At 40.6% G+C, this 19,422-nt stretch overlaps 1 protein-coding gene across 1 annotated transcript in view; it reads right to left on the bottom strand.

The window, feature by feature from the left end:
* Positions 1-19,422, bottom strand: part of LOC107106428 (leucine-rich repeat-containing protein 16A-like) — a 232,552-nt gene that overhangs the window by 19,570 nt on the left and 193,560 nt on the right. The window contains 4 exon segments of the mRNA XM_015406571.1: positions 2-72; positions 5,748-5,857; positions 6,076-6,272; positions 7,608-7,674. Of these exon segments, the coding sequence (XP_015262057.1) occupies positions 2-72; positions 5,748-5,857; positions 6,076-6,272; positions 7,608-7,674 (445 nt within the window).

The following is a 19,422-nucleotide window of genomic DNA, read 5'->3' as shown; positions in this document are numbered from 1 at the left end:
GAATCTCTCTTTTTCTTTTCATCCACTGCTTCCCCAGTGTCACTGGCATCTGAACTTCTTGTTGAGAGTTTCCTAACAGATCAAAAGGAAAATGCAAACATAAGAATGTTTTTGTTTATTAGAAATATTTGGTTCAGACTTTTCAAGTTGCTCCTCCAAGGGAGAACAAACAGTTCTTCAGCCTGATTTCTGAATGTTAATTTCTGACTCAATGGACTCTATCTGTGTACTCTTGCTAAAAGTAAACTAGTTTCCCTTCCTCTCATGTCTCATGCATTCAAGCCAACCCTCCAGCAAAAGTAGCTGAACAGCTAGTTCTAAACATTTTAAGTTCTACCAGCGCTCCCTCTAAGCTGTGGAGTCTTGTGAGCAAAAATTCTACTTTGCGAGCTACTGGCACTAAAGTTATGAGCGAGCGATTTGGCTACTGCAGAAATTAGTTTGCTCTGGAGCCATCCTTCCTGAGCTGAGACAAAAATGCATGAGCCAGAGGCTAAAAAACTGTGAGCTAGCTCACATGAACTCAGCTTAGAGGGAACACTGATTATGACACTTGTGTAAAGACCCTGCACCCTACTCCAGCCAAGACCAATGTTCCCTCTAAGCTGTGGAGTCTTGTGAGCAAAAATTCTGCTTTGTGAGATACTGGCATTAATTATTATTATTATGAGCAAAGTTATGAGCAAGCAATTTGGCTACTGCATAAATTAGTTTGCTCTGGAGCCATCTTTCCTGAGCTAAGACAAAAATGTGTGAGCCGGAGGCTAAAAGACTGTGAGCTAGCTCACACTAACTCAGCTTAGAGGGAGCACTGGCCAAGACGCCCTTGTTTAGTGGGGTCCTCATCTTATTTTGGACCTAGTTGTTTTAATGGGTGCTCCCTTTTACAGCCTAAGTGCAAGGGGACCTGAAACTTGGAGAGCCTCACAAAGGCACCTGGGTACAGCCATGAAAGCCCAGGAAAGAGGTAGGGTGTGCTGGCATCACAGACTGACTAAGTGCAATCTCCCCCAGCTCAGGTTTCTCAGTAATAAGAAGACTTCAATTCATTCTCAATAATAAAAGACCTTTCAACACTGGAAGAGGTGTCTGCCCAGCCCAAAGAAGTTACTGTTGCATTAGCCAATGACCAGTTCCTCGTTTTCCTTTTTTAAATTCAATCAAGAAGGGCACTCAAGTCATTAATTTACGTTCTATCCTGTTTCAGGAGTGATCTTGACTCACCCAAATTTGTGTTAATGCAGATCTGGCACACTTCAACCTAATTAAAGTACGCTAATCACATTGCCTCACCCAGGTTCTTTGTGCCCATGCAGATTTGTCTCACAATAGCCTAATCAAGTTATTTTCCCCACATTTTCCTGCTAAAGTTTGACAGCCAGTGAGATTCAAACTTTACATCTTGGACCAATCAGGTTCCGGGGAAAGTGGGTTCCCATCTCTATCTATGGGACCCCTTCCCCATAAAAAGACCACCACCCCCCCTCAGTGGAAAGGGTGCCAGATTTCCCACTACCTGAACACCCTCTGCGACTGCACTGCAGGCTTTTTCTCCTTCCTTAGTTGGCTCCTCACTCTGCTCTTTGGACCTCTCCAGACCTCAAGCCCAGGATTTCAGGTTGCCTGTCCCTTCCCTAAAACCTCCCAGTTTTCTCCTTTCTCCTTTTTATCAAGAGTACCCCCTCTTGCTGGTGTGTGTGTGATTACTTAAGGAATTAGTTCTCGGGTGCTTAGTGTTGAGTCTTTAAATTTTTACTTATTTTATTTTGTATACAATAAAGCTATTTGTTGGTGTTTGAAATCACTCTCACTCTCTTTCTTCATAATTTTATTGTGGACCACCCCTACCGAGAGCCACCCTAGTATACACAGACCAAAGGTCTTGTGTTATTCTTTTCTAGAGTTTCCCCTTCTCTGGGTCCAGTTTGGGTAACACTTGGCACTGATGAAGTATTTCAGTCTGTAACCATAACAGCAGATCTGCTAATTTAGGCTGCATCCAAAGTAACAGGTCTTAGTTCCCAAATCAATGTGTTTAGATATTTGTGAACTTAGACTGTGCTCATAATCATATAGGCACCCCCTCCCCCTGAGGTAACTCTGATGCTCTTCCTGTTACCCAAGAACTATGATTATCCTCATTTTTTCTTCCCCAGCATCTGCAGGCTATACGAAGTTGGGAATGCAAAGGGGGAGGAGGTTAGACCCAGGACCCCTGAGATATTAACTGGGTATAGGCCCATGATGTAGAAGAGCTGAGAGTAAACAGTGAGAAGGCTGAGGGGTTGGAGCCAGGTTAAGTGTAAAATGAGGAAGGAGAGCAAGGAGGAAGAGGCTGATGATTGCAGGGAGGGCCCTTCTAAAATTATCCAGCAGAGGTGGATTTCAAGACTCTAGGCTACTGCAGGGAGTCAGAATTTCCATGTCCTTACAGCTAAAGTCATTGGTCTATTTGAAATACAGGAAGTAAATAAAAAACACATGCTGAAAGCTAAATATTTAGGGCAATAATATGTACAACAGGTTGTTTAAGGATAATGTATTGCTATTACACAAAATATACAAACATTTAAAGGACAACATAAACAGCAAAGCTACAGCAACTCAAGTTCAGGCATAATATAAAATCATGGTGTATTTTAACTATGCTTACTACCCTGTTTCCCCGAAAATAAGACCTACCCCAAAAATAAGCCCTAGCAGGATTTCTATGCATTTGTGGTGTAAGCCCTAGTGTGTCTTCTTGAGAAAAAATAAATATAAGACAGTGTCTTATTTTCGGGGAAACACGGTATATGAAACCAGGATTCAGATGATCATTCAAATTCTGGTTTGCCTAAACAAATGATATTTGCATCACTTTCACTCCTCCCAACCTCCCTTGCAGAGATCTGGTTTGTATCTCGGCCACTACCGCAGCAGGAGAGCAAGCCAGTATGTCTGTATTGATACATACATGAAACCACACTTAAGATCATCTGTGGGTAATAAACCAACATCAAACTATGGTTTCAGATCTTGGTTTGACATACATTAACTAGCCACATGTAACCATGTTGTTGTTTGATATTTTAACTGAGCCACTGCTAAGCCCAATAGTTATTCACACTTAAGCTTACCGCTTTTTTAAAATCTCTGTGCGGTTTAGTAATTTACACATAATCTCTCCTCTGCATTAGTTTTAAAATTGTGCGTCAAACACACAAAGCATCCATCGGTTAACTACAAACTAGCATCAGTCATTATATTCTTGGGAATTCACACTAAAGGAATGGGAGCATTTTAACATTCAGTTCTGTTAAAACATACATGTAGCCTATACACAAGTCTTTGGGGTGATTCATTGCTCTGCAAAATAGTACGTATTCAGTGTTCACTCTTAAGCTGTGAGTGTGAATGGCCGCCGATTAACACAGGAAGCCCTGATCGGCAGCAATCTGGAGCCACACAGGGCCTTGCACTGCCCATTTTAAGATTACAGCAGTTATATTCTGCTCACAATGCTCCGCTCAGTGGGGGGGGGGAACTAGAGGGAACATTTGCCTAAGATTTAGTTTACTAGTCTCATTACAAATTGTGCATTTATATTTCAATGTGTATGTACATTTCACCAGAGAAATACTGCCAGCTAATATTTTAACATGCTACACATGATAACCAAACATACAGGTCTATGAAATGAGGATTTTACTAAAGGAGTGCTGAATAATCTCCACTGTTGGTTGCCACCCGGAAGTTAGTGCAGCCAAACTGAAAATCTGCATTGCTTCAATCCATCCTTTGTTCCCTTAGCTAGTTCTACTCTTCTGCACCATGGCCCCGGTCACACGGGCCAGATATCGTGGGGGGGAGGCGTGGCTAATTGCTCCGGAGGAAACTAACACACGGCTGCCCGAGCACACGTCCCGGTTGAGGTCCCGTGGTTCGGGGGAAATGCCGATCAGACGGGTATCCTGCAGTGCGGCACAGAAGCCGCACTGCGCGATTGCACTAGCAATCGCTCTTTGTGCGCATGCACTGTTGTGCAACCTGCGGAGATGAACAGCGCCGGGCGCCGGATGCCACGCAAGTTCACTGGGAACATGATCAGACGCCCGCCCTTGGCCCACAGTTTCAGGAAACTAGTACCTCGTAGGTACTAGGTTTTTTTTTTTTGGTAAACAAATTTTTATTATTTTCCATAAGAGTTTTACAGTTAACCATTTCCAATTTTCCATTATTCACCTATATCCATTTCCTCCCCTCCCTCCTGTGGCTTCCCGCAATGCTTCCCCCTTACCCTCCACATTATTGTATATCATCGATTATATCATTTTTCTTATCATTACAGTTTTAAGATAACATCATTTAGCCTAATATTGATCTAAACATATTAAATTTTGTTTCACATCCCAGTTCTTTTCCAGATAAATTTTAAAGTCATTCCATTCTTCAAAAAATACGTTGTCTTCTTTGCCGTTCAACTTTTTTGTGATTTTGTCCATTTCAGCCATGAACAGAACTTTTTGTATCCAATCTTCAATCTCTGTTACTTTCTCTGTTTTCCAAAATTGTGCATACAACATTCTCGCTGTTGTTATTAAGTACCAAAGTAAAGTCTTTTTAGTCGTGTTCACTTCTTCTATTTTAAGACCCAAAAGCAGAATTTCGGGTGCTTTTTTAAAAGAGCATTTCAATATTTTTTGCATTTCATTGTGGACTTTTGTCCAAAAGTCTGCAGCTTTTTCACAAGTCCACCACATATGGTAAAATGAGCCCTCATGACTCTTACATTTCCAACATTTGTTTGACATATTCTGATTCATATTTGCAATTTTCTTCGGAGTCATGTACCACCTATACATCATTTTGTAGGTACTAGTTTTTAACTCCGCACCTTCGGCGGGAAGCCACGGGTTTGCCACGGGAGCACTGCGCTTCCCAGATGTTGGGGTGAGATCGCGCCTGGAAAATCCGTGGGACTCCCGTGCCTCTCCCATGGCAACTTTGCCGTGTGACCAGGGCCCATATCTCTCATCTTGCTTTATCTTCACTATCCTCAGCCTTATTTGTTTACATGGCTGTTTTATCTGATTGTCTGAGGCAAGCCACAGATTTTACCTGTACATGAGACACTATAACGTTGCAAAGGGCAAAAAAAGAAAATGCTGAAAAGAACACAGGAGAAAAAGAAGGCAACTTCACTGACAGAAATGGTTTGTTAACTCCTAGCAGATTCAAAGAGTGGAAAATAGAAGAGGACACCAGATTTAGCCTAGAGGTGTCCGTGCTAATCAGCTAGTAAGCAGTGCATGGAAACTGTCAAAAGGGATCACAACTGCACCCGGGGTGTGTGCAGGGTGGGACATTATACCTCAGAGCACCCTTTCGCACATGTAGTGCAGGAAATTTGTGAGCAGAACCCCTGGAGGCATTTGAGTCATCTTCTGTATTCTTCAAAGCTTGTACAAAATTCAGTTAAGAAATATTTAATCCCACCTGCACTGCTACTTCAATTGCTCCCATAATGAACTCCAAACTGGCCTTTAGACTATAGTTAGTATATGCTATTTCTGTTTCAAAAACTTTAAAATAAAATTCTATTCATTACAAGCTAGTACAGTAGCTTCTGACAATGTTGTAGGACACTCAGGTTACCCATCTGAAACATTTTTAAGGTAACAAACCAAAATGCTTTGATTCCCAATATAAATAGGAAATTTTACATAATCTTCTATTTCTATAGTTTACTTGAAAACCAAACTTACTTTGAATCCATCTTTGTTACCTTCTTGGTGAAAAATTCATCTACACCTTCATCTACTCTTCCCATAAGACCATTCTGTTCCCCATCCTGGGGTGTTGCAGTAGTAGTTACCTGATAAAACAGATACGCTTTTTAAAACATAACTAGTTACTGTTATGGGTGAGATAAAAGTGTGTATATTGGTCTGAAAAGAAGAACTTTCCTTATGGAGGAATCTGCAAAAGAAGGCTAAGTATGACTAAGAAGAATCTTAAAAGCTATGGACTTAAAACTCAGATACTGCTCAAATACATATGAAATGTAATATCTTTAGCGGCATTTTCACTCACAGCAGCTTGGGTGGGTTGTTGTTTTTTATTCCTTTTCGGCCTTAGCTTTGTAAAGTGTTCCAGTTTTTTCCCTTCCTCAGAGGGCAACTCTGAAATGAACCCAGAACTCCGTTTGTCCAGTCTACCTGAAGAGAATGGGGGGTCTTCTAAGTGGATGGGAACTTCTTCTAAAGCTTTGTCCAAATCAAACTCCATCTCTAAGGGAAATAAAGTATATTAGATTTTAATATTTATTCCTGGTCAGCTGCTTTATTATAGTAATTAACTATATACAGTTAATATCTTCTTTCATATTGCCTCTAAAGACAAACATGCATATTATGAAGCATCTCAAACCTGCCTTGGTCCACGCACTGCACAAATACACAGTAATGAAAATCACACTTTCCTTGCATTCCAACTTCCCTAAAATGGCTTGAACTGTGACATTTTATCCATACATTAATAACTCACTTAAATCAGTCCAGAGAGAGATCTAAAGTAAACACCAAGCTGTGCCATACCATTAATGCATAGAGGCTGACAGATCCATTTAAATACCCCGTGATTTTTTTAACTGGAATGAATGGGATCATATAGTACAGCAGAAAAACTAAATGACTTAGGGCCTAGCTATATTTTTCACAGGCTATAAGGCCACATGAGGAAAATTACCTATGATATATGTGCAGCCTATCAGCACACATGAAATTTATCCAACATGGCAAACAGTGGGTCTCTGATGTCTTTTCAGGTCAGGAGAGAGAAGACTTAAGTTCCCTCTAAATGGGATCCAAACACTTTTATTGGTATTTGCGTGTGCGCGCGCATGTGTGAGTGCACCTGGAAGTCATGGTGACCTCTAGTGACTGACCCCCTACTGGGGGCCTGGAGGATATTCAGAGAGGTGGCTGAATAAAGCCTGACCCCGCCTCTGGTATTTCAAGGAGGTCTCCCATCCAAGTACTTGCCAGAGTTGATCCTGCTTAGCTTCTGAAATCAGGCTCGCTTAGGCTATCCAGGTCCAGGCAATGGAACCCAAACTCTTGATCCAAATTGAACCCCGTATTGGGTTGCCAGATGCCACCAATCATCTTCATTGCCCACCACTAATCTAAGCAGTGGCAGGAGAAAAATAAAGAAAAAATATTTGCCGGCCTCTGCATTGGTATGTCCTGTCTAAGATATATCTGAATGTGATGTAGTGATGTGGCCAATGTGGCCAATGTCACATGTGCCTCCCCATGTCTGTGCCTCCAAACCCTTCTGCTGGTTGTCAGGCTTGGCCTGCAAATCCTACCACAACATGATGTCTGAGCACGAAACTCACAGACCAAGAAAAAGTATTAACATCTATTCAAGCCCGTCACACAGCATTTCTTATCCAGATCAAACTCATAATCTATATAAAAAATATGTATACTGAATCTACACTAGAACAGTATTCCAGAAATGTCTCTCATTCCTATAAACCTAAGAACATTAAATAAAAATCTTTAAGAGGTCACAAGAAACAAAAACATGATGGTAACAGTAATGAAAATTACACTTACCAAAAGCCCTGGACACAGGCCGCAACATTCTACTGTGGATGCTCTTCCTTTTTGACTTAGGAGTCATCTATGGGTTTTTTTTGGGGGGGAGAAAGTGAAGAACTTAATGGTATTTTCCCATTTGTCCTGCAAATATTAAAACCTGAATAATACTACAGAGTCAACACAGCTGCATATGATGAAGCAAACCAAATTCTATTTTAGCTCATGAATTGAATGAACTGTTAATTAAGCTCTTTCAGAAATATTTATTCCTAATGATGATGGAAGTGTTGGAAAAGACCCAGGTTTGATGTTCATGCTACAGAGAGAGCTTGCAACTTCAGCATAATTTTTTTTTTTAAAAAAAAGCATGGATCAAAACTAACCATAAATAGGTCACACATCCTTACAGTTCAAAAGAATTCATTGAGGTGAGCACGATACTTCCATTAGTTTTTTTTTTTAAGTATGGTCATTATTTCTAGTTGTTAGCTTTGAACAGTGTTTCCCATTTTCCGTTGTCACGCCTGACACATTTTAGTCCAATAACTGAAGTGGTATAAAGACGGTACACTCAAAACTGATACATATTCCTTTTATAAATTAAGCAATCACCATGTGGTGTCATCCACTACAAAACGATTAGTCACAGAGGTTTAAAGAGCAATCCTAAGTGGGTTTACTTAGTATCCTACTCAGTTCTATTTAGCCAGGCTTACTCCCAGGAAAGTGTTCTTAGGATTGCGCTGTTAGTCTTGTGTAACTGTTAACCCTGCACCATGAAACTCTACACTGCTTTTGTTGCAACCTTATGATGCCTACGTAGAATTAAACCAAACTTGTTATTGTTTTTCATCCGTATGTCATCATTTCAAATACAGTTGCAATGAAATGCTCAAATATAATGATTAAAAACCCAGAAGACAAATTGAACAAACATAGTTGTAGATGTTTTTTAATTTTCTTTATCCTTAAGCTTTGTCTGCTTAGATATGGTTGTGAGCCTCATTTCAGTTAGGGTACAGGAAGTCTATTAGCATCAGCTCAAAAGCACGAAGTGGTCCCCAAAGGAGAAACCACTTGGAAATGCTTCTCATGTAGCACCAGACTGACGGGCCTCAAGTTCTAGCCAGTCCTTAACAAGAGACTAGAACAGTAACCTTGAGCAGCCCAAATGGCCCATGCACCTATTGCCCAGTCACTTCAGTAAATATAGTTAGAAAGACTTGCACAAGGTTTATTTTAACTGAAGATGGCAGAGATTGACAAAACCAATCTAATAACTGAAAAAAACCACTAGGCTTCATTTCAAGCCAAACTTATACAGACAGCCTATTTGTTTTGTCTCCCATCCCCTTACACACAATACATAGTTTGAAGACCTGAGCTCCCAGTAATCTACAAATGCCTTTTGACACCATTAACATAAGTGAACTATGCGTTAAACAAATAAATGGATGCTAATTTATCGTAAAATCATCAGTATTGAATGATACAGCCTATACAATCAATCCTATCTGGGGAAGCACTACAAAACTCCCCTGATGAAAGGAATCAATGATACCTCCAGATCGGCCTCCTCTTAAAACTGCTTATTAGTGATGTGGATCACCATTCAAAAGAAATGCAACCACTCCTTCACTGCTTCACAGGAGATAAGCCAGCTCTTGTTTTACCTTATTAAGGTAATACTGTCAAAATAATCATCAGATACAGGCTCAGTTCACATATAACATAAAACTGTCTACACCGCATTGGTCAGGGCACACCTGGAGTATTATGTGTAGTTCTGGAGGCCTCACTTCAGAATGGGACATGATTGATCTCTTTAAGTTATCTGAAAGGCTGTCACTGTTCCTGTTGGCAGCAGAGGTTATGACTCACAATAATGGGTTTAAATTAAGGGCAGGAAGGTAATGGCTGGATATTAGGAAAAAACTTTTTTACAGTAAGAGTTGTGCAACAGTGGAATCAGCTGCCTAGGGAGATGGTGAGCTCCCCCACACTGGCAGTCTTTAAGTAGTGGCTGGACAAATACTTGTCAGGGATGCTCAAGGCTGACCCTGCATTGAGCTGGGGGTTGGAGTAGATGGCCTGTATGGCCCCTTCCAACTCCATGATTCTATAATTCTATGAAGATAGTTCCAAGTGGTCAGCCATGTTGGTCTGAAGCAGTAGAACAAATTTAGAGTTCACTGGCACATGAGCATTTGTGTGCTTGCACGCTTTTTCAAATACATTGGACTGGAAGAGCTCAAACTTATAGACAGAGGCTGAACAGCAATTTAACATGTAACATGATGAAGATGTTTTAAGATATGCAAAGACAAAGTCTGAGCTCTTACCTTCTATGCCAATGTATGTGAAAAAGTGTACCTATGCACAAAAGCTCATACCTTGAATAAACCTTTGTTGGTCTTAAAGATGCCACTGTAGTTTAAATTTGTTCTATGATTCTATGGTTTACTTTAACTGTGGTTAGTTTGTGAAACCAGGATTAAGCTAGCAGGTGATCACTCAAGCCCTGGTTAGCCTTGACAAATGCTGGTTTTGTTGCCTTTGCTCTGGAGCCAAGAGAGCGGTGCCAGGATGAAGCATAGATCATTCATACATCGCATAAAACCACAGTTAAGACTTACAGGGATTAATAAACCAATTTCAAAACATGAATTCAGTTCCTGGTTTGACTCAAACATCTAACCATAGTTAGAGGAGTGGCCTACATTTACACAATCACGCCAACCATAGTTTGTTTAAACCTTGGCTTTGTGGGATGTCTGAACTGAGCTGGAGATGATAAACAACTGATATTGGGCAAATGTGTGTTTGTTAAAACTATTCTGCTCTTTGGTATCAAGTCTGTCAGATGGTAAGGGGATTGTGGCAAACAGATCAGCAGCACCTCACTCTTCTATTTGCCTAGAGTAGTGGATCCAGGTGGGATCCACAGAGATCTTCAGATTGATTGCTTTGAAAGCAGGAGGCTACCTGAGTCAACACAGCCTAGCAGTTCAAAAGTCAGGGTTCAAGAGGTGTGAACAAGATTCCTGGGCATTGTTAGCATTCCACTGGACTGATTAAACTCCAGCCACACACTTTTGGCAGCCTCCTGCTTGTGCATAGGTGAAGACTCCCTTCCACAACTTGGCCAGTTCTGCAGAAGGCTCAGGAGAAAAGGGGGCATAAAATAATTTTAAATAAATCCATTAATTAAATTATGTGAGCTTCTTACCAATTAAGAAATTTGGGATGTGCATGTTCTCCCTTGTGGGCCCTGTCTCAAGCAGATATACATCAACACCCTTTTCTTCCCTCTAAGGATTCTGACAGGATCAATGGTCACATATTGGTTTGTTTAAAATGTAAACAGCCACCTTGTATTGTGTTAGCTTTGATATTTGATTCTGCCTCAGTAGATGTGTAATTTCCTCCTTTTTTGCCAGGAGCCAAGAAGAAATAAGAGGTGGACGGCTGCACCAGCATTAACTGGGGAGACTGCTTGATTCGGGCCAAACCTCTGCTGGGGAGCGGAAAGTGGAATGCTAGCCCAACTGGTTGGCTGCAACAACAATATGCTACGTTATACACACTGGGCCCTGGTGAGTCGAGCTACTGCCAAAGCTGGGACAGCTTTTCTTGCTCTCATTTTAAGAAAAAGTGGCTTAGGAGAGACAGAGGAAGGAAGGAAGGTCCTTTGATGGGCAGTTATGAAGGGGTGCTAGTGCCGCATGGCAGTAGAAATGATCATACCTAATACAGTGTCTCATCAGCCCAGCTCAGAACACATGGTGCAGGAAAGAGTAAGCCGTACTAGTGTGTAACGTCATGTTGGGTGGATGCCTCCAAATCAACAGCTCTTTGTCCATTGACCATGTAGTGCTCCATCCCCACTTAGGATATGCTGGTCTGGAGAGGGTAAATAGGAGGAAAACAATGTTCTAATCTAAACTAAGCAGCAAGGGAGCTCACCTCCAGCTCTACCTCTCCATGATCAGGCAGGAATTGGACATTTGCAGCCCCCTCTTGACGAAGGAGTCAATAAACAAGCTAGGAGGCAGAGTAAGGATGTCATCCAGGCTCCAGGAGAAACATGTGCCAAGACCCATTAGTTTGTGTTTAAGAGACTGGAGCATATAGATGTTAACTACCTTATTAATAACTTATGTCACAAACTCAGTCAGACAGCACAATTGATGGGACAGTTTTTGTTGGTGAAAATGAACATAAGCTACCTTTCAGTCCCCTGTGCTTACCCTCTGAGCCACATTCTAAAAGAAGGAAGAATGGTTACATTATAGTTCTTCAGTTTCCAGTAAAATAAAAGAAAGCTTGTGTTCCCCCAGGGTGCTGCAAGTGAGTAGGGATGGTTATATGTGCATGCACAAGGATTTTAATTTCCTCATGGTTTGCATTTTTATGCTTTTACAATTTTGTTTTAAAGCAATATTGATCAATATATTCATACAGTCTTCTAAAGGTTCTAATCATGAGTGAAACTGGGAAACCTTAATTTATAACCAAAGATGGGTCCAGGAGACGAGGACAATCCAATTCAGAGAGAATACTTTTGTGTTGTTATATCTAATTCTGAACTGGGCAACAGAGGATGAATCAAGGAATCCACACAATAGGACCAGGGACAGACAAGGGGGATTGTCTACAAACTTGTAGAAAGTACCAGGTTTGCAAAAAAGCCCCAGAATCTTTTTAAAAAACACATTTGGGGTTTTAAAAACCCTCCAAAATCACTGCTTGTGTCTGCTTCTTTAAGAAAAGAATGCCAACCAGACCTTGTGAGACTGTGTTGTGAAGGATTGCTGGACAATTTGAGAGGGTTGCTAGGCAACCTGCCACCAACAGTGCTGAGGACCCCAAGGCTCAATTAGGGTCAGCAAGAGGAAGGGGAAGAGATAGGTGGATTGAAAAAGTAAAAGAGGTCATAGGGGAGCTAAAGTTGGAGGGGGGTTAAAAGGGAAAGCTAAAGGTATAAAAAAGGAACATAAAATGGAGAGGAGAGAGTCTGTGCCAGTGGAGAAACAGAACAAGGTAGGTAGGTGAGATAGAGAGAAGAAACGAAAGGGGTGGCAGTAGAAAGCAAAGATGGAGGGAAGGCTACAGGTGCTGCTGGGGGAGGGAAAGTGTAAAAGCTAGAGGACGAGAGGGAGTGGGGAAATGAAATCCCATCCCAACACATCTTTGCAGGTCCCCCACTTGTACTAGGATAACAACAGTATAATTGAAGAAAAGTGTGCCACACAATATGACAAAAAAGGCACCTGCATAGTTTGTCAGGGGTGTATGTGTGTGTGGAGTCTAAGGATCACAATGCTACGATGAGTTAACAACTGGCAAAACAGATGCTACATTAACAGACGGTGGAGTTTACAAGCAGTGTTTATGCGTACACTTTCACAGAAAAGAATGCTTTCATGTCTGAAATGACTCTTTTCCAGTCAAGTACATTAAGAAAATGCACACTATAGGATGGAGCATAGGAAGCAGGAGATCACAAAAGGCAAATGTAATACTTTCACAATGTGTAACTGAGAAATCCTGCTGTTGTAGATTAAGCTGGGACTGGGGCAGGACAAATATCTCCAAATGACTGAGTTACAATCTACCTCTAGTACCGCACAACTGTGCCTGCCTCCAAATTATTTCCGAAACTGAGCATTGTAGCATGGTGTTCTTTTAAACAAAGTATCACCTGTTCAGCAACCCATTCCAAATCAAACATGCCTCCATAGCACTTGCATATGCTGTTTATCCTTACATGTAAGCCTGGCTGGCAAACTATCAGGAACAGAGAGGAAAACCATGGAGTTGCCAAAGGAAGCAAAGCATCTAAAACAAGAAGAGGCAAGGAGTCTAACATCTTGATTCTCCTACTTTGTTGGGTTGGGGGCCGGGAGAGACAGGAAGTTCTCTTTCAGATCCTCTTGTAACTGGAAACGGAAACTACATTTTAAATTTTGAAGCTCTGAACTTCAACATGGATTTTAGGAAACACTTTACATGCTAAGGCTGAGCATAATATTAGCTGAAATGTTTCCAGAAGAGGTTGAACAACAATGGCTTCTATGTTTCTCCTGCTATTTAAGGCAACTCAAGAGTTTTATTTCTGCTGTACAAACTTGTTGGATGCATTTTCATTCAGATCAGATTCAACTCATCCACTCCCATTCCTTCCATAAATAGAAACATCATATTTTTACTGGCATTTGCCAAGTACAGACAATTCATTGTGACAAAAAGGGATGTCATTTTAACTGTTTATGACAGGAAAAACCATACCAGAACAGAACAGAGAACCTTTATTTGGCATACCATAGATAAATCAAACAGGGGAGAGTTTAAGGGTAGGTACAGAGAACAACATCAATCAAAATTCCCAATATCTCAAAAAACACAAAACAGTCCTAACATGGTTTACAAGATTTACAAAGTATTACTTGTGACTTCCATACATAGGTCAAAAATTCTGCGACAGATAGTGTTGTTGCTGGACTCTTGTCTGCTAGGAAAAAAGATAAGTCCCTATCCAGAAAGTCTCTCTGCATAGAGAAGAGAGGACGAATCAGGATATTGCGCATAGCGGAATATTTAGGACAGCGAAAAAGAATGTGGGTAACAGAATCGGGTTCCCCAAGATTACAGTTGCAGAGTCTATCCTTATACGGGACACCCCTGTATCTACCTGAGACCACTACTGAAGGGAAAAGGTTGAACCTTGCAAGCATAAAAACCCTCCTAAAAACTGGGATTGTCAGATTAGCAATATAAGGTACCATGGATGTATGTAGGGGAAGGAGGGGTAATGAATAGGGAGAGCAGACCCCAAGACTACCGGCATTAATGATCTGCGCCTCTATATCCCACATTCTCCTCTTGACCACCTGCAAGATTGCGACCTCACCACAGTTATAGAGGGATTCCAGGTCAATACCTAGGGTACCCACCTTTTTTACTATGGCCTGTGACCACTCTGATATATAGGGGTCAGTTAAAAGTTGGGCCATTAAAACCATACTTTCTATGCTTGTGAAGCTTTTATTCCACAGATTTTAGTATTAGCACAAAACTGAATCCAGAGATTTTCTTGAGCATTAACTGATCTTGAGCCTCATGCTTTGTTTGTGCATTCACGTCTTCTCAGAGACGACTGAAATACGTTGCATGTTATTACTAACTAAACTTCTTGTAAAATCCAGCACCATCTCCAAATTGTTGCCTGTTCCTGCAAATAACTGCATTTTCTCCACAGAATAGGAAGGTATTACAAAAGTAAATGGAGCAAGGAAAAATAAAGTAGGCTAAAAACAGCAGGGCTTTGTTAAAAAAAAATACTTACACTTGTACAGCAGAGAGTCTCCATGCAGCCAAAAGAGAAAGATAAAAAGAATATGAATAGACAGAAGATAAAGCAAGAGCAGTTTCAAAAGAGAAGGGAGGGGGAAGTAAGCAACACTGAAATTTGGCAAATAAAAACAAACAAACCCAAAGCAGAAGTATTGAAGCTCTGCAGCAAAGAAGAGATATGCAAAAATGAGGTAAAACCTTTTACAGTAAAGAAAACTCTCATATATACAGAGGCTACATTTATGGTGACTACACTTGTGCACTTTTATATAAAATTGTGCTGATGGCCAAATTGGAGCAAGAGAATATGCAGATTCTGGTGTAGAACTTAATGGCATTCAAGAATCTTTATTTTTTTCATTCAAAAAGATGATTGGGGCAGTTACTCCCTCTAACTGAGAGATGATCATAATAGATACACAGTACCATGGAGTACCACAGCTCAATGGTGATAGTCTGGATGCAGATTAACACATGTCACAGTACATACCATAAAGTCTCAGGTTTAAATATCTAAATTCAGGGCTAGATGAACCAAACACTCCAGTATGGTAGAAGGCAACTTCTTATATTCGACATTTAAAAGGTCACAGGTAGTGCACCACAAAAAGGGAGCCTGGACATTAAAATCTGTGCACGTGAGCAAGCATTTATTTTGTGGAGTTATGTGAAGCTTGATTCTATGTCCTGCATAAACTGTACACAATATAAAACCCAACTTAGAGCTCCAAGTGCTGGCACAAGAGGTACTGTCTTGTAATGGAGATGGGAACCGATTCTGTAACATTTTGTGAAATTTCGGCATACCTCTCTGCATCATAGGAACTTTGCATATTCTTAGGGAAGGGGGAGAGCCTCTTCTGCAACTCCACTTTGGCACCAACTAAAAGCTGTGGCCTTTGATTTATCCTTGATGTTGAATGGAAAAGGGCTGAGTGCCCTTTCCAGTCTTGCAAATAATGAAATTGCTGTTGTAGCATAAGGCTTTGCTGGCACATTTATGGGAAGATATATAATTGGACTACCTATAAGTACAAAATACAACCTCTCAATCCAGCATTTCCTTGCAGTTAATTCTGGTTTATACACACACTGGTGCTAGAACATGACCCCAGAAGTTAGATGAAAAATCACAGAGACAACAATCACCTCCAGACAGTATCTAACTAGTATGGTTGCTCTTGGTCCCACAGTTGCTTATGTCAGGCAGAAAATGTCTGAAGTTTTTCACCAACTGAATGACTTGCTGCTTTATCAGGGTTAGCAACTGTGCATACAAGACATCTTCCCAAGGGCTTGGTTGTTGTCTGTGAACTTTATCACACTAATGGAAGCATAGCAAGCACTAAACTCTTAAAATGGAACTAGAGTTCCCACAGGAGCCCAGATACCTCTGCACATTAACTCACAAGCACTTTGTTTGTTTAAGTCAAAGAGAAACAAAACTTGTCTCCCACTGGGTCTTATCAAAAGATAGTATAAGGCACAAAACATTTGTCCACCATACCTGCCTATGAAAATAACATCCAGCCATTTGGATCTCACCTAGATTTCCATATGTGCAAGGAGGAGGGGTGATTTTCACTGCACACAGCAACCCATAAGGCCCCTGAAATGTTGCTCCTAGGTGACCGGGGAACCCCCAAAACAGCTTGGAGGGAATGAGAGGTCTTTTGCAGCAAGAGGAAGAATCAGCATCCCTCCCATGTTCCTGGAATTTTTTGGCTGGATCCAAGTCAGTATTTTATGTATGTTGTTACAGACAAGGATTTCTTTTTCTTTCCTCATGCTTGAAGTTAGATTCATTCTTAGTACTCTGAAGCTACACAATCACTAGTGATACAGCACACCAAGACAGAAGTAATCTTTTTTTCCCAGGAAGACTATGATTTAATGTAAAAACCAAAGTGAATGAACCATGAAATACTATGTGGCAAAATAGAATGATCTATACTATAAGGCTTCAGGACAAAATGGATTGGCCTGAACAGCCTAAGAAAGATAGACTGGGCCACACAAATCATGAAAGATATTAAGAACAGTAGGAAGTGGGTCAAACTGAAAAATCAATGTATATATACAATCTGAAAAACCAATCTTAGGCAATCTTAGACACTGCATTAACTGAAGGACTCCAGCTTGCTAAGCCTTGGAAACAGTGTATTAGAACAGGGATATGTGGGAGGCCTGCACAGAGCTGTGCGGGGCATCTAATTCTCTCCTACTTCACTATCTGCAGATCTAATTCACTATCTGCCCTTTCCCTCCCTGGCAGCCTCCACAGCCTCTTCTCTTTCCTGCTTCCTTCTGTCTTTACCACCCACCAGACAAATTACTTCTATCTGCCCCCATATTCAGGTTTTCCTCCTTCTGTCCCCCCGGCAGCCTCTACCCAGGAAATCTCTAGTCAAGTGGCATGGTGTCAACTGTGCTGGGTCCAGTTGCATGGAGAGGAACCTGCAAGGACTTCTGGGAGGGTACCTCAATTTCTCCCCTATCTCTGCCCCATACTATTTCCTCTTGCCCTCCTCCTGGAAGCCCTCATAGATAACTTATCTCATCTGTCTGTATTCCCAGTCCCTGGATTTATGTATCCATAGCCAAAATTTAGATATACTGATAACAATAGACCAAAATAGGTCCCTAGGTATGATTGAAAGGTACATGACAAAACCTTGATGACATGAAATAAGTATGGGTCCAATAATGTCTGTATGGGAGATGTTGAAATCCTATGTAAGTCACCTTAAGCCAGGACGTAATTTAAATATAGACAAATATTGGAGTGTTATAAGATTTGAACTGAAAAGCAAGATAATCTGATTAGGATTAGTTTAATGAAATTGGTAACATTGCTAAAAAAAATGGATAAAGGGGGCTGAAGCAAGAAATGAGAGAAATAAGAGCTCTGTTTTAAAGGGGGCCAGGGAACAGACGGACACTGAACACTGAAGCTTCTCAGTCTCTCCCAAGTGACCAAAGCTGTCTTCAGATTGGATGAGTGACTTTTAGAGAACAGAAGCAAGTAAAAAGCTTTCCTTTCTGATAGGGTGATGCTGATGCCTGGGTTTTTTATTTTACTTATTTATTTAATTTATTCAATTTATAGCCTGCTCTCCCTGAAACCAGCTCAGAGCGGGTACAAAATACAATTAAAAGCCTTCTAAATAACAATGTATAATTACTCAGATCATAAAAACAGTAAAATCGATAAGACAATTTCTGTAAAAATCAAGACGACGTAAATTCATGCTGGGGTTGGTATACAGAACGACTAAGAAGGGGGAAGCAGGGGAAGCAGGGGGGAAGGGAAGGAGATTGATTTACACAGATCGATCCCCTTAGCCCTTCTGCTGCTGCACTAGCCTGGTAACCTCCCCTGGAACTTACTTCAGGTATTTTCCTTAGCTCTAGCACGCTAGAACTCTAGACCAGCTTCAACCAATCCCAGCTTTCCCCTTTATTGTATCCCAAATGGAACTCTTTCTTTTCAGCTTCCTTTTTCCTCTCTCTATATATAACTCCCTGGTTTGCCTCAGAGGCAAGAAATCCCTTATTGCTTAGGCTCCAGTTTCAATTTACAGTTTCTTCTCAGATTAATATCTACTTATTTGAACACATGCCCAGAGTATGAACACACACAAAGTTTACAGAGCAGAAGTCTAGCTGATGTTTAAAAAATGACAGGCTCATAAAGCCATGGAAGGATTTTACGACTTGTAACTCCAAAAATGTTATTTATGCCATTTTATGTCCATGCCAAAAAATCTATATTGGAAAAACTGCAAGATGTCTAAGAACACAGATTACTGAACCCAGCAGTGATATCTCACTTTAAAAGACAGGGACCCTTTTAGTTACACACTTTTTGGAAAATAACCACACTATACAGCACACTTCAAATGATAGAGTATTCTGGGCAATACAAGTCTCAGACCACAATGACAAAATACTTCTGAAGAAAGAGGCATAATAGACTTTAAGACTAAAAGTCTTGACACTATCAGGGTTAAATTAAGATTTGGAATTTATACACCTGATTTAAGATCCCTGAAGTCAAAGTGACAACACCCTGGTACTAAATATTTTGAGGATAAAATGCAAGTTATGTTAAGTTAGGATCTGAGGACAAATAAATAATTTGGTAATTTAATTTTAGGGTTTTGGTATTCTGTTATATAAAGAATTGATGTTTGCTGTAAGACATTTACAATGATTTTGAAAATGTTTTTGAATGATGGCCATTTAAGAGGTTAAATGAACACCTACTGCATTAGAACATATAACCATGTGTGCTTGACTTTATTTCTAATGCTCAAGATATGCTAATCCATTCATGTGCTGTATAGAAATATTGATTTCTACAAGTCTCATGCCTTCTCCTGTGATGACATTCTATGTCTCTGTTTCCTGTGCAGGCCCAAATGGTCCAGGGCAGACCTGAACAACCTCAATAGCCATGCCATATAACCAC

This window comes from Gekko japonicus, unplaced genomic scaffold (assembly GCF_001447785.1).
Source record: "Gekko japonicus isolate JY-2015 unplaced genomic scaffold, Gekko_japonicus_V1.1 scaffold1872, whole genome shotgun sequence".
Taxonomy (NCBI): Eukaryota; Metazoa; Chordata; class Lepidosauria; order Squamata; family Gekkonidae; genus Gekko; species Gekko japonicus.
Note: the sequence above shows the minus strand (reverse complement) of the source record. Positions and strands in the feature narration are given on the sequence as shown.